Raw genomic sequence first — 23507 nt, 5'->3', positions numbered from 1 at the left:
AGCTTCTAGCCTGCAGGTTTGCATTACTTGCAAATGTCTACATCGTCAGTCTGTTTTCAACTTTTTAGACGTAACCAGATGTCTTACATTTACCTTTTGGTGAATTCGTTGCCTCCTATCTCAGCAGGCACAAGCTCATCCAAAATGTTGCGGGTCAAATGCATCGTGTGTGTGTCAAAAGAATCTCCGGGGCTTCTTTCACCTCACTGCAAACATTATTTGAGGCAAGGAAAGAAGGGAGGGTAGGTGGGCCAGCCACTCTTCACTGGCAACGCAGCACATACCCTACGGACAAGGGTCACTCAAAAAGCCGGCAGTTCCGTTCCCTTTAGATCGCGTCCCGCTGAAGTCAGGTCACTGTGCTTTGCACGTAAAAGTGGATCTGGTCTTCTGATCCAGAGTTCTTCCTTTTAGTGAATTCTTGTAGAGAAAGTAAATGAACAAACATCCTTTGTTTTTTGTTTTTCATTGACAAATCTCAAAAATCTGTTATTAAACACAGAATCACTGTGAAAGTCTTTAAAGCTAAATAACAAGCTATTGCCAAAATAAAACCCAAACCCATGGAGATATTTATATATACGGCTTTATTACACATTTTAAACTGAGTATGCTTAAGTTAGGTAGCAAATTAGAAGTTATCCTCTTTATAAATATCCACTTTTAGTTTGGGATTTAGCAATTACTGTAAACAAAACTTATAAAACGTCATTCACTGTGCAAAATGTTTTGTAGGTTATCAGTACAACCATATGAAATGCAGAAAATAACAGTAGAGCACTATCAAATAGGCTGAACAAATACTCAGAAAGATAAATCATTTTTGCACAGGAATTACGTTAAGGAAACAAAACTTACTTTGGTATTTTAATTTTTAAAACAAAGGTTCATTTTTAATTTTATATACTTTGGTTTATGCAGATAATTTTTCAGGCGTACTGAATCATGAAAAATATTAAAGCTTACTTAACTGTTCTTTAATTGGCCCTTTAAGATTCAGCTACAGGTGTCTGTCATAATTCTCATAACTCAAAACTTTCCTGAACAATCTGATTGTAGAGCAGAATATGTAATGCATTTTATTTCCCTTTGACATCAGAAAAGATTTAACTCAAATCTGAACTAGCTTGTAGTGGAACTTTCATTTTTTTTTAAACAAGTCATACACAGCACATTTCTGATCTCCATCTGTTTTTAAGAACAGTGACAAAGTATTTGATAAAAACAGGGTGTGGGTGAGTTTTGTTTTGTTTTTTTTTAAATAATAAGTAATCTTCAAATACCTGTTCTATTCACAGTTAATGAGATGGTGGTCTAAAACTGTTTGTTACTTAAGGAAAAGGCAATAGTAACCTCTATCTTTTTAGTAAAAGAAAAACCACAACTCTACCGTGTTGTCATTTGGCTAGTATTCACACAAGTTAGTGTGCTTTAACAAAATCACGTATACGTCATAGTATACATTTTTAACCGTCCATAAAGGTTAGTCTGCTATATTGTTTTATGGTTCAGCTAAAAATTTTCCAATTGATGAAACACTGTGTTTCAGCTTTGTGAAGAGCAGCCACAAACTCCATGGCAGAGGCACTGGCAGAAGCCGTACACGAGACACAGAGTTAGACTGGAGGGAACAAAACTCACACACACGACACCTAGGGCCACTTTCTGAATCGCCAGTAAATAGATCCCAAGAGGAAGGGAACTAAAGTAAAGAAAGCCAAGCAGCCATACCAGTATTCTGGGTACATGCTTGCACAGCTTTGAAGAGAGATCTTGGTCCAGCCGACTCTGAGAACTTAGAGGTACTGCGTCGGTGCCATGGTCAGCATAATAGTCTGAGGCACTGCTTCCATTGGGAGCCCTCGGGGAGTCTCTTTGTACTTCCATGATTGTAATTACCAAGCAGTCTGATGATCCATGGGAAGACCTTGAGGAAGCCAAGTTTTTTGGTGTTAAAACTGCTTCTTTACGGTCTGAATTCCATGCTGTTTTGTCTTTTATTATGAGCTTGGACATAATGTTTGTATCACTGGGGAGTCCTTCGACTTCATCTTCACCCAACTCTGTCTCATGGCGGCAAAAGGGACAGCTAACACAGGGAGATCCGTCTCCTATATGAAGTATTTTAGTCAAACATCTAGCACAAATTCTGTGAAGACAATCCAAGATTTTGGGCTTATGACTGAATAGTAAATCTCTGATAACAGATTTTGCACTCCAGTTCATCATCGGGCACCTTTTCCTCTCCTTCATTGCAAGTGTAATTCATTTTAAATTAAACACACTGTCAAAAAGAAGTCAGATTATAACAACTTGCTTCATGGCTTCTGAATCTCTATTTGATAATAATTCCGTTAATGATAAGCTTTTAGTAAAAACAGGTGGCAACAACTTTATACGGAAGATATCTGGCATCTCCTACTGTAACTCCCCTCATTTTCATGCAGCGTTACCAAACAGGCCGGCCTTAAATTTTTCCTACCATCTTGCCACGTATTGCATTTAGAGTACAAAATTGTTATTGGCGAAGAGAAAGCAGTAAAGGTTTGGTTTTAGCACTTCCTGAACATTGAGGAACTGTGTATTTCAGAAACGCCTGTAACCACTGCATAGGTCACTCTGGGTTCCTGGGAAGCAGCTGGGTGCTCCAGCACGTTTGAACGTAACAAGGGTGCTTCCTCACCATGTTCCTGTCAACGTTAATCTGGATTGCGGGAGAGGTGCTTTGGGTCTAACACCAGGAAACCGTGCGTTTATGGAAGTCTCGCTGCACACATGACTCTTCTGTCCAGAGAGTACTCTGCTTTGTGAGAATTTAAACTTTGCCATGTGAGGGCCCTTGAAAACTCAAGGAGCAGTGCAGTTTCTGTAATGCGGCCAAGGAAGAAACTGCTTCCGTAGTTCTGTCAGTCCCAAAGATGGATCTTAACGACGTGCAATTTGCCCCCTTATTTTCACATCAAACGAAAGTGAATAAAACTCAAGGGAGAAAGGTAAAGTGCACTTGAATATTTCTTACTTTTCACTGAGATGTTAGAACATTTCAGAACATCCACGAGATGCTTAGCTGGCTTGCTTTCATCATTCTAAACACATGCCTGGCCCGCTGAAATGGCGTCGGCTTCAGTATGTAGTTTCTCTGGGTCAGCTCTGTAAATCTATCTTCCTCTATATTTAAAGAAACATTTCTCCCCTTTTTATATCTACAAACACCAGTTGTGAAAGGCAACTCAGTTATTTAACATCTGCTCTGCTCTGTGTACTTTTTCATAAGACTGGAGTAGAAAGCATTAGAATTGGTTACTTCTCCTTTTTTTAGCGCAGTATTGGCAGGATCCAATCATGGTCCTTCTGGCCAGAGGGGAAGACTGTACTTACTAATTTGTATCCTGTTCCTGGAGAAGATACAGCCAAGGAAACTACATATAAAACCTGTATAATCAGTGTTTGCGTTTAGGAGTCGATAAGCTGTCAGCAATAATTGTAAGAGTCCTTGACACATGAAACTTTTTATGACTGAAGTGAAATGATACTTAGATCTGGTTTTGCCTCATCATTATAGGTCCCTTCCAACTGAACTATTCTGTTAAATTAAATATCAAGACAGAACCAGAAAATTACTATGTATAGAGCAGCTTTTATGTAAAAAAAAAAAAAAGTTAAAATATATCTCATTTTCTCCCCTCCTCCCTCCCAACAATTTCAGTATGAAAGGTCAGCATAGCAATTACTTTTTTAGTGGGTTGTTTTGTTGGCTTTTTTTGCATTCAACCTTTAGAAGACACGCTTTGTTCTTAATGCCGTGTTCATTTTGTCATCCAGCTATCCGTTTGCCTCTGTTTGGATTGAGGTTTGTTCTAAGCAATCATTTAATGCCTACCTAGAAGAGGAGCCGCCTTCCTGGAATTTTTCCACAACCTTTTTCTAACCATGCCTGGTCTCAGTCTTGGATATGACAATAGACCGAATGAAGCATTGCCACTAACTTCAGGAGGTCCAGGATGTCACTCATTAAGAGAGGGGAGAACTTGAGAGTGGGGAGAGAGGAGGGTTCTGTCTCTTGAGAAGATGCACAAATGTATTCTTTGCATCATGACCATCAGATAATAGCGGATAATTTCACTTGAACATTTTAAATTTTGTCTCTTACCAAGATTGTGATCATAATTGGAAAAAGTGGAAGATCTCTGAATCAGAACACGAGAATAGCATGTTAACCCTTCTGCCCTAATTGTTATCAAATACAAAGTTGCCAGAGGAACAGGGGTTAAAGTAAGCCCCCCTTGCACCTATTCCTTCCACCCACCGTTACCATCAATATGGGTGGCCGTGTCCTTCTCCTTACGGGCAAACTTTGAGCAAAACCAACCAAACAGAAAACCCCACAGAACTACTACTACAAATTTTTTGATTATCAGGCAGGATAACATGTGCTAAAACATTCACCCATATTTTTGTCCCAAATTACCAACTGGGAAGTGCGAGGGTCCAGGCAGTACAGCGTATAGTACTGCAACACCTATTTTCCCTTCATTCCAGGACACATTCAAGATCTTTCAGACTTTGTGATGTTAGCTGAAGTATACAAAGAATCCCTAAATGGGTCTTGTAAGCATACGTCATTATTTCGTACACTAGGTAGCTTATTCCCCAGAGTTAACAGTGTTCGCATAGAAAACAGGAATTATAACCAAAATTGAAAGGAAACGCATTCATCTTACTGATAAGGAAACATCATTAGTTATGTGTTCATTCACTGTATTTGTTTTAGAGGTATTTTCTAATATGCTTTAGTTAGCAACAGGCACCGTCTCTATCACAGCAGGTTACTTTTTCCTTGCTTCATCTAAATCGCTGTGCTTCGCTCTTGAGTGATGTCTGTGAGGATGACCAGCAGGTAGAAGTCACCTTTGGTCTCCACAGAAACATGGCTTCAGCTCTGGCAAGGGGCTTTGGTCTCAGTCAATCCTGTTTGAGCAGTGGAAGGGAAATGCAGGAGTGCATTATTTCACTGCTTTCTCCAGAGAAACAGAAACGAAAGAGCGCAGTTTGCTCTTCCCTCTCCGTCTCAGTCAGAAGGGACTGCTGGTTTGCCAGACAGTCCTGGCCTGTGACTACAGTACAGAGTCATATAATGGTGACAAACCCCAAAAGTTAACAAACTTTCAACGTTGCAAAATGTTAACCCCTCTTAAGACTTTTAAGAATTCCCCTTCCTATTTCCAGAGTTGAGCAAAGGCATGAGCCCTTAAAAAACAAACCAAAAATGCTTATATAAATATACTTTTTTTTTTTTTCCCTAGATGGAAAAAAGGATTGTCCTTCAAGAATGATTATTTTAGCTTTTTAAGTTTTGTGTGTTTGTTCCTTAAAGCTTCTAAAAGGAACAACCACTCTCAGGTGAAGATCCTAAAGGAAAATTTTTTAAGCACCACCAGCAGTTCTATGAACTCAAAGATTCTTCTTTAAAAAAAAAAAAAAAAAAGAAAAGTAGTCCTAGGTTCCTGCTAGAGTATTTTTGGGGGTTTCCAAGCCAAATAATACGTTTAAATTGACAATTTCTGAATTAAGAGCAAATGACCATGCTAAGCTCCTCTAAAGTACACTTGGTAGCCAGAATAGTTTGCAGAGAAACTACAATCCCCTTGCATGTAGAAAATTCCAAATTATTAACTATACACCAAAGTGATGAGTTGGAACAAAGCCTCAAATTTGTCACAACAACAAACTAAAAAGTCATGTCTTTATGCAGGATTTTTCATAATTACGATTCCTATCAGGAATGGAATTATGGGGGTTTTGTGTGTTCGGTTGTTAGGTTTGGGGTGTTTTTTTGTCTGTTTTATCTTTTGGTTTTAACAAGCCTTCATTTCTACAATAACAACTACAGAAATTTGATTTGATTGCTGCCAGCGATGTGTAATCTCTAAAGTAAGACACTGCACATGACAGCTAATCACTAAATTTATCTATTTTTAATGGATTTTTTCCCCAAAGTATTAACTTACCACTTCTGAGATCTACTTGTACCTCCTTGAGGCAGAAGAAACTGCGTGTATCAGAAAGTTTAGCAAGTGCCTTTGTTACTAGAGCTTGCAGAGACTAGACAGGCTCTGCCAGGGGAGCAGTGGCATGGTATAAAGCAGTGGAATTAAGAGTAAACGCTTAGCATTAGCACATTTAAGCACCTTTTAAAACTTCAGGGTAAGTCTTTTGAACCTTGTAGGATAAACCTGCAGTGTAACAAGAGGAAATATTTCCTAAATGTTGCCTTGATGCTACAGCCCAATATTTGAGTTATTAATCTGTCCTACTATTGGAGCAGTGCTGTTTCATAAAATTAATAAAACTAAGTCACTTGCTGTGTTGTTTAGAAAGTGGAAATTCAGCATTACTAAATCTTCCCTCAGCTCTCAAAAGTTTGCTATTACCAGGAGAAATCCCAATTTCTTAAAAAGAAGTTTCCAGCCTTCCTGGTTATAGAGATCGTGAAAGTTTGACAAGTTCAAAAAGCAGGTGGAAGATTAAACAAGTGAACTCGAGGCTTCTCCTGCATTTATGCAAATTCTGTTATATATGGCAATAGAATACTTAATCACGCCCCTCTTTAGGGTGGGAGAAGAGAATTAAGATATAAATAGGTTAAAGATAAACAGGTTACAGAAATAGAAGATAAGAATAGGTTAAAGAATATACTAAGATAAGAATAAGGAAATATCATGTGTAAACTGATTTCTCTAGTGAGCTCTTAAGCTTTAAGGTAATTCCAGCTCTAAATTTATTTCATAATATTGGCTTAGCATGCAAAGTGGTTTACGTCCATGGTGCTCATGAATAAAGTAAGACTCAAGTAACAGAAATTTCAATTTCCTTTTCTTGTGTCAATTTTATCTTATGTTTCTAATTCAGAAAGTTCTGTTTTCCTAATACCAGATTATTTTCTGTCAAAGCAGGTCTTGTACACACACAACTATGTCATACCTCTGGACGCCTAGCTTTAAAGTTTCTCCAGCATGAACAGCTTTTCCCTTTTTAATTGATTTCCCAACTATTTACCCTTCATCTGTGTGCCAATATCAATCTGCAAATAAGGGAGCTTACTTGCTGCGGCACATAACATCACAACTACAGCTGAATGTTTTCTTGGCTTTTGAATTTAAAAGTTTCTACGTTTTGCCCACATCCTTTTCACAGCGACTGAGTAGAGGGTTTTAAGAAGCAGAAACAAACCCTTAGCAGACCAGAAATCTACTGTTTGCGAGGAAATGTTTTTTTCTGTTAACACCACAATACTGTCAGACGTTCCTTCACTAAAACTTCTGAATATATCGGCTGTCACTTTTCCTCTGTCATGTCCAATTTTACTGAGAAGGTTATAAACAGCGTCTTTGCCTACTACTAAAAAGGGACTTCCCCCTCAACGCCCCCAGTATATGACTTTTTACACAGCCCTGAAAATAATTGTCTGTGATCTTAATTAATGTATTTTAGGTTTTAGTTGCCATGAGAGACAATTGGCAATGTTCCATGGCACCCAGTGAAGATTTCATCGGGGTTCCCATTACAGGGCTATTCTGCCAGGAGCAGCATTATAACACTTTCTATAGAGAGAGAGAGACAGACAATTTTCTTCAGGTGGTACTTTGATCTCTTTTGGAAGGGATGATACTGTTTTTCACTGGTAAAGGACAGGAGAAAAACAATACATGATTGACAGAAAATAGCTTTGTTGCCTCAACAAGGATCTTGGCACCAGATCATTGCACGTATCGCAGCCAGCAGCCTACGTTGGTAGAAATAATGTTTTGTTGGCTCTCTAGCCAGAATTCTCCAGTTTCCAGTTTATAATTCAGTACATGAGGTGTAAAAGAATTACAGTGCCCAAAACTACTGTAGAAGAATGTAAATTATGTCCTCGTCAGTTGCAGCTGCTGCATCCACAATCATTCCTCATCTTGGGTGCTTATGGTGTACCCACAATGCCATGACCACGGGCAGACTACCCTTTTCAGCTCTAGAGGAAGCTATTGCCACTTCCAGCCACGTGCGTTCATCCCCTTCCTGAGAACTGTCGTCCCCACCAGTCGCAGTCCCCGCTGCTACCGGCTTCGCTTCAGAGAAAATTAATAGGAGGTTGTCTTGAAGAACTGAAAGGTAGTAGCCTGCTGTGAAGGGTCTCTAAGTGCCGGCAGCAGCACATGTCCGTGTGCCCCGAACCACCCCGACCTGGCCCGGCTCCCATGGGCCATTACAGGGCCGGCTGGGCACTCCTCCCGTCCTGCTGAAGTTCTGCTGAGATCAGAGGACGATCCGAGGGCTGGAGCACCTCTCCTATGAGGAGAGGCCCAAAGAGTTGGGGCTGTTCAGCCTGGAGAAGAGAAGGCTCCGGGGAGATCTTATTGTGGCCTTCCAGTCCCTAAAGGTGGCCTACAGGAGAGCTGGGGAAGGACTTTTTACTGGGGCATGTAGCGATAGGGGGATTGGAACTCAGTGATCTTCAAGGTCCTTTCCAACCTAAACCATTCTATGATTCTATGATAATCATAGAAGTGAGATCAGAACTGTGTATCCCTCATATCTGGTTTCATGCCCTAATCATTAGGTCAGAAAATGGTGTACTTCTGCCCTTTGTGTCCCCATTGATTTTGCAGCTGTTCTGGGCACGTGACACAGCTTCAGTTGGCAAACAAAGAGCCGGCACACCAAGCCAAGAGACAGCTGTGGGACATGTAGGACCACAGGCTGGAACCACCTCAGGCAGAGCGCAGCGTCAAGCACACACCTCCCACCAGCTGGATGGTCAATGACCACTAGATAAAAGACGGATTTCACCAATACCCTTGGCTGCTTTCTTTATCGGCCCATTATGTGTAAAAGAGAGAGGAAGTTCTCTCTAGTTTTCTGAAATAATTATAGGCACCTGCCCTCAGGGGGGAATTTCAGGTTCCAGGTCCAGAGCTGGAGGAGGCATTTATGGACAGAGGTGAAAGTTCGGCTGTTTTCCCGTGCTCTGCACTTCCTCTAGGCGAGCTCTAACCACCCCTCTGCTCAGAAGGAACGCGGTTACCTGCATCCTCCCGTAGCGTGACAAGCGTCTAACTGCCTTTGGAAGACTTCTCTGGGAATCTAAAAAGTTGAGTGATGAGACTGGTTAACTTGCAGGTTTCCGATTCTTTTCTTACAACTAACAGGGAAAAGCTAGGAAAAAAAAAACCAACTGGAAGTCAGCCTTAAATATTGAATGACTAACATTCGAGGTGAATATTATTATTTGTCACTATCCTGTTACTTCCAGAAAATGAAACTCCAAAAGGATACATTTTCTAAGAGCTAAAAAGGAAACAGTTTGTGGAAAGGATTATATAGCTTGCAGCACGTACATAAAAGTGCCTTTTTTTTTTTTTTCTTCCTCCAAAAGGCATACTCTTTCTGCTTTGATTCAGATGAAGGTAAAACCTTAGTGGTTAACATCTTAGATAACACTTGATATTAGCAAGACATAAATGGCAGTATTTTCAAAGCTTCACTAAATACTTTGCAGTTTTATTAAAGGAGGTGCTTCCATCCCAAAACTGTCCTGTAGCCTATATTGAACATCGCATTTTGCAGATACAGTAACAGTTTAAGCATTCTGTTTGTAATCACAAGAAAAAAGCTAGTATTGGGTAATACTTGTTTTTGTCAAGAGCAGCGGCATGTAGAAATATGCATCAATACACAAGCCGCATTTTTCAATTCCTTGTGTGCTTAGGTGATTTAATGGGGAGGTTCTTTCAGAAAGCAAAATCCCTTTGTACAAAAAGGATTTCTTGTTTTTGAGATTAGACCAATATATTTGGTTATTATTGCCAGTGAGCAAAAAATCGCTCGAGCTTCCCTGAACAGAAGGCACTATTATGTGAAGCAGCAAGTTATTTTAAAGCATGAAACCACTCTTTTCTTCCTCTTAGTATTGAGATCAAACAACTAACAGAACACAAACACTTCTTCATGATACGCATTGATAAATATGACTTGGACAAGCAATGTGGTAAGCAACGTGCTGTAAAGTGTAGCTTTGCATCTTGGAAAGCAACCCCTTTTTTTGCAACCAGTTCTTTTCACCCGTAAGACAAACATACTGTATGGTATACACTGTACACACTAGTTTTATAGGCAGAACAAGGCACAAGTTTAATACCTTCAAATTAACAAACAGGCAATAAAAAAACCCATAATGCAACCTACCTGACATGTTTAAGCAAGGCAGCACTGATGTGAAAATCAAACTGCAAATTAGTGTCTCTGGCTATTTCTTTCGTTGGTAGCGAGTGTCCTTATTTCTGCTATACTCACGTTTCTCCTATCATCTCTTGCAGGTATATAAAAAGAAAGCAGCTGGGAAGCTTGGAGATATCAGTCTCAAAATGACTGAGCAGGAGAAGGAATTTGCCGGGAAGACTGCCCAGTACCAGCAAGAAATGCAGCATCTCCAGCGCCTGCTGCAAGAGAAGCAGCAGAGCCTCGCTGAAGTGCTGCGGCAGAAAAGGTAAGTCAGTCGCGGCGGCAGCGACCCAGCGAGAGCTGGCGGGGAAGGGGCTCGGGGCGCCACGGTGCACCGCCGCCAGCTCTGGCTCTTCATCACAGCCTCGTATGCAGTGTTCCGGGTATCGTTCCTCACTCGTGTTTTAGCTGTACTGAAAATGCGGAAATGCTCCTCTTAATTCCGTCCTTCCCAGCTCCAAGAAACACCTTTTGAAGGAGGAATTTATTCTGGATGACTACTACTGTTCTTAAGACTTCCTCTTTAGAAGAATATCAACCTGAGCCTAGTCTGGGGGGGAGGCTGTGTCTCTAAGTCATCAAGATATATGTTCGTTATTTAATGGCATTTTCTACTAAAGGCTGAAAACTTTGCCCTCCACAACGCTTAAGAGTTTTGAGAACAGCAGGAAATTAAAGCAGTCTAACAAGTACAAGTATGAGAGGTTTCCTTTTCAATCTGCCTTACTGTTCTGTTAATAAGTTACATAGACCGGCTACACGCAGAATAAAAAGAAAAAAAGATAATTTAACAGATTTATACAAGATTATGACTGTCGGTCTTTAAATATCCTTTTTAATATAGAGTTTTCTAAAGGTATTTTCCACCTCTGGTAGTGGAAAGCTTCATAGCACATTCAAGTTATCAGCATACAGGAGAAACCTTTTACAACTGAAGAGAGGTAATCAGGCAATCATTTTGCAAGTCATCTCTGCCGTTGTGAAATAATAGATTAAAAAACAATAGAAAAACAGGGCTTGGTACCATCTGAGCTATATCAGCACAGTTCCTCTCAATTACTTTATAGAGTGCTATTAAACAGGTGTGAGTAGCTGGGAATTGTACAATGAACCTGCCACTGATCTCCAAAATTTGCATGAGAAAACAGTGTTTTGACTATTCCACATTTCTCTGGAAGTAGTTACTTAGGGTTTTTAACTAATTAAGTGCCTTTCATACCTCTGGGCTCAGGTTACAATATTTTATAGTAGAGAACAGCTAGATAAATAAAGAGGCTTTTTTAAACGTAGAATACAGCATAGTTCAAAGTCCATGGATCGTTCAAAATTTACCTTTCTGGTCCCAGAGTAGGTAAATGAGGTGACATAACACAACTGTGTCAAATAATTAATTACACTTTCCATACAAAATTTATACTAAATCACTTTTTCCTCTCCAGTCTGAATTGACTGATTTTTCTTCAGTGAGCACATAAAATTAATATTTGCAGTTAACTTTAAGAAGCAAAATCTGCACCTGGAACGACACCATTTAACAATATGATGGTGAAGAAAAACGATTTATGGAAACATAAGATGAACCTCACAAAGGTCATGCATTTCTGTAGTCTCTGACGTTAACGAACAGTGTAATGGGGGACTGCCTTTTTCTAGTTGTAGTTAAGCCTTAACATCGTTTATTAGAGTATAATACGACAAACACAACTCTGAAAGTAAAAAATAAAGTTTATGTTCGTCTTTCAAGCTGTAATTTGTTCATCATCTGCTATTTTCCTTTGATAACTATATTAAAAACTCTATCAGCTGAATTCTACACCTAGAAGAAAGAATATATTTTTATTCTTGTAAAACAAAATCAGTAAAACCAATTAACATCATGGGTGGTAATGTTCATATAAACTAGTTTCCTCATGTTCCTTTAGTCATCTCAAGTATTGTGGTAATATGAAGTAGTTTCCCAAGGTAATCCTGTTACGTATGTACTCTGTTGTGCCTGTCAGCCAGAAATTAAACATACTTTTGTTAGCTTCCTGTATTTTTGGTTTAAAAAGGCTTATTATTTTCCGTCTCCCTTCTCTACACACAGCCACAGGAGTAAAGAAGGGAAAATTATTTGTAGTTTTGATGTTGCTAGTCATCTGTAGCTTGGCAACTGAAGTCACTAGCGCCAGGACAGTACCAAGCAATTACATTTACTTCCGCTAGCTGTGTTTGCAGAGTAAATTTATAATCCAGAAAACTGTCTAGCTGATGTTTCAATTCAAAATACCCGTATAAACATTAAAGTAAGCACATACGATAAATCTATTGTATATCAGATTTTCTAATTTCAGTGTTTAAGTAATGAAAGTCAAAGTAGCATGCCAAATTTTAAGCAGGAAAGACAGTTTAATTTAAAATTTAGTGGAAGGTACGCCGACTATTTGGATAGCTGATTTTGCATCTTATATACAGTACAGATTTTCTTTAGGAAGACTGTAAAACAAATTAAGCTATTTCAAGGCACCAACCACCATCAGTCTAGTCAAAAGCAATGCCGGTAGGTGAAGACAGAAAACTTTTTCGTGTCATTGCTTTTGCTCTTGCATCTGGTTTTGTAATAGCAGAGTTCGGAAATCATACCGACTCTGACCTAGCTACGGCCGTGAAATTCTTTACCACAGAAGTTTACCAGACCTGTTGTTGGTAGTAAGCTTTCTTGTAAAATAAGGGAAGATACCACTTTGGGTCTGGCAACAGCACCATTCTTTCAGGGAGACACTGCACCCGAGACGAACAGCCCCACCGTACCAATCTGGACGGCAGCAAACCCGGCTGACGGCAGGTCGGCCCCTCTTACCACGGCCCCTCGCACAGTGCCAGTGCGCCCAGAGGTGGAGTTACTGCAGACGGCACCGTGTTCAGAAGCAACGCTTGCTTAGACACAGCAGCGATATTCTTGTGCTTCCTCGTTTTTGTTTCTTCTCCTATCGTTCTGTTCTTAACAAGGTGGCATCCAAACTAACGTGGGCTTCATAAAACATAACAAAGGTGACTTTCCTTTGACATTTTCTCCCCTCCTGCATCATCCGCCATCTGATGACAAAAATCAGGGGTTGCACTACTTGCCCGTTGCATCCAAGGGAACAGAATTTTTCCACTTGGTTTGCAAAAAAAATGCATACAGATATAATTGTTCTTTTGATAAATAAAAGCTTTTAAAGCTTCTAAAGACAGGCGAATTTTACCGTCCTAGAAGCTGCTCTGGAGAGCCTTCCCAATAATTACAGCCTTTGCTAGAGAATGCTGGAAATTCACAACAACCTTTCACCTAAAGCAGCTGATGAGAAAGCAGTATCATTTTCTGTTCTTCAGGCAGCTGATAATTGTAATGACATTTTTATTGTTTACAGTCTTAGAGTCATCATGATCACGTACTTAAGTGAAACGCATTGCGTGTGTCAGATATAAACAAAGTTGTTAATGTGGTTCCAGGGTAGAAAACCAGGTTCGTAAATGCCTCAAGTCTTATTTCACCAGACGCTTACCTTTAAGGGTTTCCTAGGTCACAGTGTATTTCATAAGTCTTCTGCAGAGGAACAGTGCTTTGAGATAGTTACAGCTGCCGGAGGTGGGGTGTTAAATGCAGGGTTGAAGGCCTTAGTGATGAACCTGCCTCAGGCTGTCCTGCCAGGAGGGTCAGCGGTAGAAAAGCGCCGCAGCCGTGCACAGGCAAGGGAGGAGCTGTCATACCTGTAAGGTTACGTAGGAAATTGTAACCGTGGTATAAATTGTTCATCTTTGTGGTAAGGATTACTTAAACAAACTGTTACGATAGATGAAAATGAATTCTTGAGCCAGCAGCCCAAATAAGATTCTGCGATTATGGCTGAATTAATTTAGCTCAGTGAGGGCAGAAAGCTCTGTCTTTTGTAAAGAATAAGCTGCTTTCAGAATCTGCTTCTGTTAACTTTTTCGTCCTCAGACATCAGTACAGCATAGGGATTTTGCTTGCTCTCCACCAGATATAAAACCTTACATTTTGGCTAGGTTAGGGGTTGAATGGAATTAATATTTTTACTCATTTAAGTAACAACAGCCTACGTTTATGAGAAGCAAATTTAATGTTTTTTGCCTAAAGACATCTGGAAACAGGATGCGTTCACTATGAGCACGTATCCAGTTTTAAACGCCAAGTGGCAGACTTGCGTTTGAAGAGGTGAAGCGCTGCCGTGGGCACAACGGAGTACCAATGGATACCCATCAGGATGGGACCTGTACAGGGCAGTGCCACGGCAGTCATAGTCAAGGACAGTGACGCTTTACTGAGCTTGAAGGGCTTTCCGGTGAGACACAGAAAAATGTAAGAGAAGGGCAGTGAGGGCCTTTGCCCTGTGAAGTAGGAGCAAGGAAATTCTGGTGTCGAGAAAAAAGTACAGACCATCAGGAGCTGTGGGAAGTGAGCGGCCAGGTAACCCCAGTGCCCCGGAGGGCAGGGAGCTGGGACGAGTGGCAGTAAACACCCCCCCTCCCCAGCCCAAACACCCCCCTCCCCAGCCCGTTCTGCCGAATGTATGTTAGGTTGTGATCAGGTCAGAACTTTAGAACAAAAACATCCCACAGCGACAAAAGCGCCTTGTCTAACTACAGTTGGGTGGAACCCGCTATCGCCTGGCGGCTCACCCGAAGAACAGCTGAGCTGTAAAAGCAGCGCGTTCCGCCGCCCCGAGAAGGCTCCTCTGTGACTGTGCCCGCTGTGCCCAAAGCCGGGGCATCGGCCCTGCGCGCCCCGGGCAGCAACACGCTTGCACGGCTCCTGCCACGGCAAAGTCAGCGAGCACCTACAGATTCTGCACCTCAGCTCCTGTTTAAAAATTAATCCTCCGAGAAGAGTTCAGATACACCACTACCTCTACAGGCATCTGTTCCTTTGCTACCGAAGTAACTTTAACCATGTGGAAACTTTTAAAACTAATCCGTTTGAACTACTTTGTCCAAAATCGATGCGGTTGCCATTGAACTGAACATATAGACTGAAAACGAGCAGCCCGTTTGTCAGGCATGCTGACAGCGCTAAACTACAATTCACATTTCAGTGATCTTTAGTTTCATCTTCAAATTTTCTCTGCCTCAAGCTCGTACAAGCATTAACAATGGAACAACCTTTAAAAAAAAGTCTTGGTTTTAGAAATTAGCAGATGAAATGAAGCCTGGGTAACGTTCTGCACTACAGTAAGGGTAAACCAGATTAAGCTCCTGAATATTACCAATAGACGGTGAGAGTGCTGTGCACACCGCAGACAGACTCCGGCTGGGGAGAAGTGGCAGCAGAGAACAGGAGCTTGTCCCCGTGAAGACAGAAAAGTTCATCTAAAACCAAAACAAGATGCTGAAAATGTTCCGAGATCACAATACAAAGGGTCAGGGTCAACCAACGGGTGAAACTCAGGACAGCTTGTTGGGGGAGTTCAGCCACGTATGTTTACTCTTTGTGCCTCACATCCCCCAAACTGTAAGCAGAGGATAACGATAATTGCCTTTGTAAAGCATTTTGAAGCATATACTGAGTAACTAGTAGAATTAGACACTCTTACCCCTGGCCTAAGGAGACACATACTTTGTGAGAACAGTCATCTGCAGTTTTGGTGTTTCGAAAGCGAGAGCTTCCTTCTCAATAGCTTTTTAGAGACTTGGCAGAAAGGGGACGGTCCGGCTCGTTCATGTGGCTTCTCGTGCTCTTGAGCAGAGCCTTGGGCTGCTCTTCGCAACTGTACTGCTTTCACCTGCTTTCTTTTGCTTTAATTCCATTCTTAGTGGATAACGATCTCTGCCACTACCAAAAGTTCGTTCCAAGCAATATGGACAAGAAAATCTCAATACGGGTTTCTTTCACCTGCCATCTCTATATCCAGCCGTAAGGTGAAACACAACGTGAGCTAGTACTGTGTCTGGGCCACTTCTTACCGCTTCAGTCTCAGTGTTACGGATCACAAAGGGCTCTCTCAGAGGTAATAATTATGTATTTTCTAGTATACACCTTTTGCCAGAAATGCAGCCCGACAGCCACCCACGATCACAATGCATTTCTGTGCATTGATTTGTTTCTCATTTTTAGAACTGGTATTCAGGAGAATTTGTAAGGGCTGGCTCTGTCAAGGGTGCAGGTAGCGGCTTGAAGTGACGGTGTTAGAGCAGTCTATACCATTAAGATTTCTGTGCTCATTTTCTATGCAATAGCTTTCTTTTCCACTTCAAAGGATCTTGGTTTTCTGATTATTTTATATTTTGCCATATACTAGAAGCAAGTCAGAGGAAACCCTAGAGCTTAACCTTGACCAAATATAACGTACTAAAAAGTCTGTTGCTGGAACGCACTGCGGTATTAAATCATGTTAGTTGCCATGTTTTAAAAATAAGCTTTTTCTTGAGAAAAACATTAAATAATGTATTTATTTACGCTTGAGCAGTTAGAGAAAATCGGCCCATAAGGTTATAATGCCTTGAGGACTGTCCTTCACTCTCTCCCCCTCCCCCCCCCCCAAACCCCCAACCAGTTACACCACTTCTGTTTGACCTCCAGGAAGAGGCACGAGCTCAGCGCAGCGTCTGATGCTCAGTCTCATCAGACATTTTTAGCCTCTGAGGGGAGATGCGGAACTCCTGGCAGGTGGCAGAAGGGGCACGCGAGACAGACACCGCCATCACGATGGAGCCCAATTCAGGGGACAGCGGCAGTCAGGACAGTTGGATTTCGCAGGCACCGCTCTTTCTGTAGACTTAATCCATCTTATTACACAGGTCCAGATCTTTTTTTTTCCTGATCATATCCTCTCTGGCTTTACATTTAATGGGCTTTTTTAAAAACATAGGAGGAACTAATGTCAATCACATAGTTTCAAGCATCTAAATAAACACATGCAGTTTATAATTTGCTTGTCCGCATCCTTTAATTATATACTGCTGAAAAGTGTTTTTAAAATTAGGATTTCTCTTCATTTTTTTCTAGGAATGTGGAAGGGGAACTTGAAATGATCTGGGAATCCACATCCAAAGAAAACAGAAGAATGAGAGAACTCTTACATAAAACCCTGGGGAAGAACAACATGTGGAGCACTGTCACAGTTCATGAGCCACACTTAGATGAAAGCTCTCAGAAAGACCTGGTTTACGGACATGAGTTTAGTTATTGTGATGTGAAACCTTCAGCCCCTACTAAAAATGAAGTTCAACAAGAATCTCAGTGATAAGAGTAAAGAAGCGTTATGCATCTCGTCCAAGAGAGAACTCAGTGCCTGAATTTTACTTTTTCAACAGTGCAAGATGTAATGGAACACTTACCCCCTTCAAAATTACTGTATTTTTAGTGTCATCAAAATGACAACAGCATATTCTCCAGCTGTACCACCAGTAGCACCAGTAGTGTAAATCTAGCCTAGAATATGACTGTGGGGTTGGGTTTTTTTTGAATAAAAGGCTATTCCTTGTTAAGGCAAAACTTGGTGCAGCGATAAGTTAACATAAAAAGACAAGTATCCAGTTAACAAGATAAAAAAATTGCTAAGTTTGTTGTTCCAGCACAGACACACATTTGGAACTGTGTATGTAAATGATGTACGTATTATTCTCATCTGTTTTTAACTGCCCTTTTGAATATGTCCCAAGATTTTGTAAAAATAAACTTCACAAGGAAGAAACTATCACATCGGTAATTCCTTAGAAATAGAAATGAGGTTTTCAAAACTCTCTCAATGTTGGCTTAACTGTTCTTCCACTCAAGTAAACTGGGAATCCTGGAATTACGCTTCTGCCACGTCTGCTTCCCATTTCCACAGCTCTCACGTGAGAGCAGGTTTTCCTGCATGGTTCAAAGGACAGCACCTCAACAGTGACACACTAACACTGCGTTCCGAAAATGCTACAATTGCTCTTTCATTTGCGTGTCATTAAAACATCATGTTAAACTTTAAATGAGCTAACATTTAATCAGGTCCCTGGGAGATTATCCATACTTAGTTTCCACATCGTTTGCAAGAAAACTGAGAAAACGCAATGTCCCATGGATGAAAAAAGTACTTTTGTAGCTCAGAACTACTTTTTTGGAGGACCAAAAAATCCTATTAAGAGATTTTATATCCATATGTACCTATCACCCATTTGACAGTCTTGGACAGTAAAATCTTGGAGTCTTTCAGATTAACGATAGCAAACACATTTACAAGAGTGTCAAGTATTGTACAAATAGAATTAATGTTTAGACAGGTGCTTCTCTCCAATTCCTTCTGACAGTTAAGAAAGAAACTAATTTTCTCTTCCTACTTTTTGAACAGCTAAAAGAACTGGTTTTCCCTTAAGTCTCTTTCAGATGAAAGATAAATCTTTGGCTCTGGATGGTTTTTAGTACATTTCCATGTACAAAAAGTACATGAAATAATGTTTATTGCACACCACCAATTTTAGGAGTAGAAAAAAGATAAAAGACCGGCATTGCACATATAAATATTCTTTGGAAAAAAACCCCAACTTTTTAATAAAACACAACATTTAAACACAAAAGGGAAAAAAAAACAAAACCAAACCCAAAAGCTAACAGAAAAATCCCACTGAAATTACTAACAGGATTGATAATTTTAAGAGTTAAGATTGCCTAGCAGGTAATACCACTACTTAAAATAATCAAAAGTTCAATGTTTCAAAGCTAACAATGAAAAGTAACTTAAAGAGCTTAAAGGATGATCACCGTCACTTCTATGCTCGAGAAGCAGTTAAAAATAAAAACAATTTTCTTTGAACACTGGAAGAGAACCCGAATGAGCTACTAGCAACCAACCTGATTAGAGGCATTTTGTATATTTTGGCAGTTACTGACTCTTTCCAGCTTCAGAATACTGAAAACTGAGGTAGTTCTAGGAGGTGCAATTAAGGAGAATTTAACTGCATTATTTGGTAACCAGACCCCACAAGGAATCACTTCTGGGAGGTTATCAGTACATTTAAAAAAAAAAAAAAAAATCTTTGAAAGTTAGACACATTTTTAATTCATAACATACACTCCCCACAACCACACACATGGTATGGAAATCCGCCGCTGGGAAACGCCACCCGAGGCGGGTGCTGACCTCCTGGTGCCAGCACCGCAGCCGGCGAACAAGCACTGAGCACCTTCACACCTTACCCTTACAGGTCAAGTTATATGCAGTTATATGCTATTTGAAAATGGGCGTTATAAAAGTGAAAAGCTATTTAGTGGGGAAAAAAGGTTGCTCACGTGGCATTCTCAGGCTTTCCAAGCCCGGCACAAACCGCAGTGCCTGCGCCCAGCGTTGTGGCGCGACCCAACAGCATCACTCAGTAACTGCTGGCAACGGAGCAGTGCCTGGGCGGCTGGTGCCCACAGTGTGGGGACACAAGTTTGGGGAGTGCTTGGAACTGTGACACCAAACTGTGACACCGGCCAGAAACCACCTCATTCTTTTTGTTACCAGCACTGGGTGCGGTTCCGGTTAACGTGCTTGTGTCCCTTCAGTAAAACTGCTCATTTCCACCACTGGGAAAAGAGGTCCTTCAGCCCGTCCTTCGGTTAACAGGCCTATAAACACAGCTCCTGTGTTGTATTACAGCTTGGATTAGGCAACTAAAACCATCAGGAACCACAGAGAGATGCAAGGTAACCAGCACACCGAATGACAGATGGGCTGAACTTAACTGTTCCAATAGAGAGAGGCTGGAATATACTTTTTTTCCTGAATATTACCATGGAACACAGGCATTTATCCAGCAGAAGGAACCTTGACTCAAATCAGGTAACAAATTAGAGAATACTGTGATTTCATCCAAAATCAGAAAAAAAAAAAAGTTTTAAATGGGTTAGGTTAGAACATGGGAAAATAAAAACTGGTTTTTTTGTTCAATAATTTCAAATACATGCTCCCATGCCAGTATAAGATCCATCCGTTTGGAATGAATAGACGAAATTCTCCTCTGGTATTAATTTCTCATTACAAATTGATTCCATAAAGATGCACTGCCAGTGAAACAACATTTTAACACCATAACAACATAATGAGTGAATTAGATGCCAGTGCTGGAAAGCGTAGTCTACAACATACTTTAATTTTATGTTCCAGTCAAGTAAGATTGACACAAACAGTGTTTCTGAAACTCACTTTATCAAAGGAGCAGGAAAAATGGACAGATTAAATAAAGGGGTATCAGGCAGACGAGTCTAAAGAAAGAGATGCATCTCATCACAGCGAGAAGGAATGGTTACAGACCAGAGCGATGAGCAGCTCTTGGCTACGGCCACCCAGGGCTTCAGCAGAAGCGACTGGGCAAGGCAGCATTACACCGCACGACAGCCTTCCTTACCTTCTCCTTTCACAGCTCTATTAAAATCGCAGTTCAAACACACCGCCGCGACCCCGCACACACCGATTCTTCTCCACGGTCATGTTCTCCTCGCTCTGCTGCAGGGCTGGAAGGGAAGAGGGGAGCGAGAGGCGCTGCAGAAGTCAGAAGCCAACAGGACAAGTTATGACAGGACTTGAACCAATAAAACCAGTAGCTGGTATGTGTTCTTCCCTTTAAAAGGGAATCGGATTGTTGTAAGAGAATAGTGTCACATAGTCCAGTTTAAGTCAACATAATGTTTAATTAAGGACTAATTGTGATCCGAAGATCAAAGGTGAAAAGGCAGGCATCACTTTCACTACAAAGATGGGTCTGTCTGAATTCTTTCATCTTCACTGTGGCAATCATTTTGCGTACGCATGCATGCAAGTATTCTGAACACTGTTTAATGCTTATTAGTTCTCCTCCCCGCTGGTCACACGATTTTAGTTATCTCACACTTTTTTTCTCAGATCTTGGTATGAAAAAAATTGTTAGCCTATATAATCTAAAATAACGCAGTCAAAAAGGACAGGGGATCACGACAGCACTACAGAAAATAGCTGAAAAGTACTTCTTGTACCCTGCATTTTAGCAGTGTACTAGGGATAGCTCTGTACGCCTGAAGAACTAGTTCTAACTAAAACTATTTAGCACAGACACAAGAACTAGAGCTTCCTTGTAATTAACCAGTACAAACAATTCTGTGTTAGCACATCAAAACTTACAGGTGAGACAAGGTATTTCAAAAGGCCAATGTGAAAACCACATCTGCCACAGAAACCTTCACCCAAGGAAAATGTGTTTCACAGCACATTTGCTAGGAATCAGATGCAGCCTTTTTACTATCATTGCAAATATTTTATTTCCTGATACCTAATCTGACAAAAAGCAACTAAGGAAACTCCTACCCATTAAAAATAAACCTGCATGTCCCTACCAAAGGGAAACAAATATTTTTATGATGTTGAACTGCTTGGGTGATAAGATACCAAATCAGAACACTGTATTTGATGGCTTTGACATAGTTGTACAGTGCATAAACAATAGGGCTCTACTCTTTCTCAGGTGTTGCCATCACCCTGCTTTAAGGAACGTCAATTGTAACCACAAACATTTTCAGAAGTAGCAGGAATTCCGCTCTTTTTTAAGCTTCATATATAAAGCTTCAGTGTTCCGAGAAGTCGCCCTCACGAAGTCTGTGATCCTTATGAGCAAGAGATTATGACAGGGGTCATAAATCATTAAATGGTCTTTAAGACCAAAGTCGTCAGCTTCCAGTACACCGAGCTCCTCTTTGCAACAGTACATGCTTAGAGGATATGAACAAATCTAAACTGGGTACTGCTATAAAAAATGAGAGCGTGAAAAAGCGTGCAAAACGGGCAAGGGTTACAGTATCAGGATAGTAGCTGATCTCATATGATCTTACCATCCTTACAAATTTGGGAAGTTTTTTTGGTTGCAAGGCATGTTGGGCTTTTACTTGGAGAAAAAGCGCTCGCCGTGTAACACAGCACCTGACACCCACTGGCTGCTGCTTTGGCATTGGTGTTTATCAGGTGCCAACCGACACACAGTAAAACCCCTCTGCCAGCACCCGCAACCGCCGCGCAGCGAACCGGTGCCAACACAGCAGAGCTCCATTCACCTTGCTTCAGCTGAGAAATAAATAGTGGACGCAAACACTGCAGAAGAGTAAAAAGTAAACAATGTAGTGCATTTTAATATAGATAATTCTTTAAGAATTAAGAAATTTAAACATACTGTCTCTTAGACACAGCTGCAGCTGACCCCCAACCGACTACTAGGACCCGGTTGTCTGGTTATCTTACCTTTTCTCCACAGAGTGGAAGACGACTTTCCCCACTACCATTTTTTTAAGCTCCCTGCCCCTAATATGATACAATACTAGCCATTGACCAATTCAATTATTTTCACTCCTTGCTACTACAACACCAAAATGCAATGCTGCTAACCACAAGAAAGCTAATAATCTGGCAACATTTAATGCAAGTTCATCTTTGGAGGGAACGTCGAGGAAACACACAGTTACAGATTACTTCTCTAACTAGTGTGTGAAAGCTAAGGAAGACACAAAACTTGTAATCATTCTTCACTTTTCTGTTAACACCAAGGATGGAAATGAATTACTGCCAGTGACCTTTGAACCAAGCCACACTGAGTAATGGGATGAAGTTCATGGAAGAAAATTGCATCGGGAAAGGGTACCAAAGGCGCAATCCGAACGGTAAAACTGCCTTAAGAAATTCAAAATCCTGCAGCATTCACCTCGAACTTGTTACCTAAACTCCAACTGATTACCGTGTGCTTTGTGGACATTACGTGATGTGGCAAACCTTTGAAGCCTGTACCTACCTCCTGCAGCAATCGAACAGACAGACAAAGGTCTCCTCTTCTCTCTCCAGCTGGGGTGATTTGCATAGAAAGCACTCCCCACGTACCACAGCGCACACTGACAGCCCTGCTCAATGCTCACAAGCCTGAATTCAAAGCTTTCAGGATGTCCCCTATACCAATAACTAAGGAACCACGAAAGCTTTTCATCATTCGAACTATTACATCTTATGAAGCTGGTACATTTGTCCCGACTTCTCTTCCTGTGTAGTTTTCAGCACGCTACAGAAAATCTGGGATCACTGAAAAATGCCCTTATAGGAGGATTTACTGGGCCGCTACCGGCAGATGCTGGTTTAATCTTTCATTAAAGGTGTGTGACGAAGGAAACCTTTGAATTTCTTTGGGCAATACGTTCTAGCCCTTCACCAGCCCACTCTATTAGAGCATCCTGCCTGGTTTGTACTCAGCACAAATTTGTATGTTCACAGTATTTTCCATCAGCTGCAGCATAAAGACAA

General features: G+C 40.9%; 2 protein-coding genes across 2 annotated transcripts in view; one reads left to right on the top strand and one right to left on the bottom strand.

The window, feature by feature from the left end:
• CEP89 (centrosomal protein 89) overlaps window positions 1-17991 on the top strand; it is a 43239-nt gene extending 25248 nt beyond the window's left edge. The window contains exons 18-19 of the mRNA XM_082489415.1: window positions 10359-10528; window positions 17249-17991. Of these exons, the coding sequence (XP_082345541.1) occupies window positions 10359-10528; window positions 17249-17486 (408 nt within the window). The 3' untranslated portion in view covers window positions 17487-17991. The remainder of the gene's footprint in view (window positions 1-10358; window positions 10529-17248) is intronic.
• Window positions 1546-2269, bottom strand: LOC309676781 (E3 ubiquitin-protein ligase RNF182-like; the record flags this gene model as incomplete). Its single annotated transcript, XM_082489414.1, is given in 2 exon segments — window positions 1546-2185; window positions 2187-2269. Coding segments are annotated over 2 exon segments (723 nt in total).
• Window positions 17992-23507: the final 5516 nt, after the last annotated feature.

This window comes from Vanellus vanellus (assembly GCF_965231255.1).
Source record: "Vanellus vanellus genome assembly, chromosome: 12".
Lineage (NCBI taxonomy): Eukaryota > Metazoa > Chordata > Aves > Charadriiformes > Charadriidae > Vanellus > Vanellus vanellus.
This window is presented reverse-complemented; position numbering and strand designations above follow the sequence as displayed.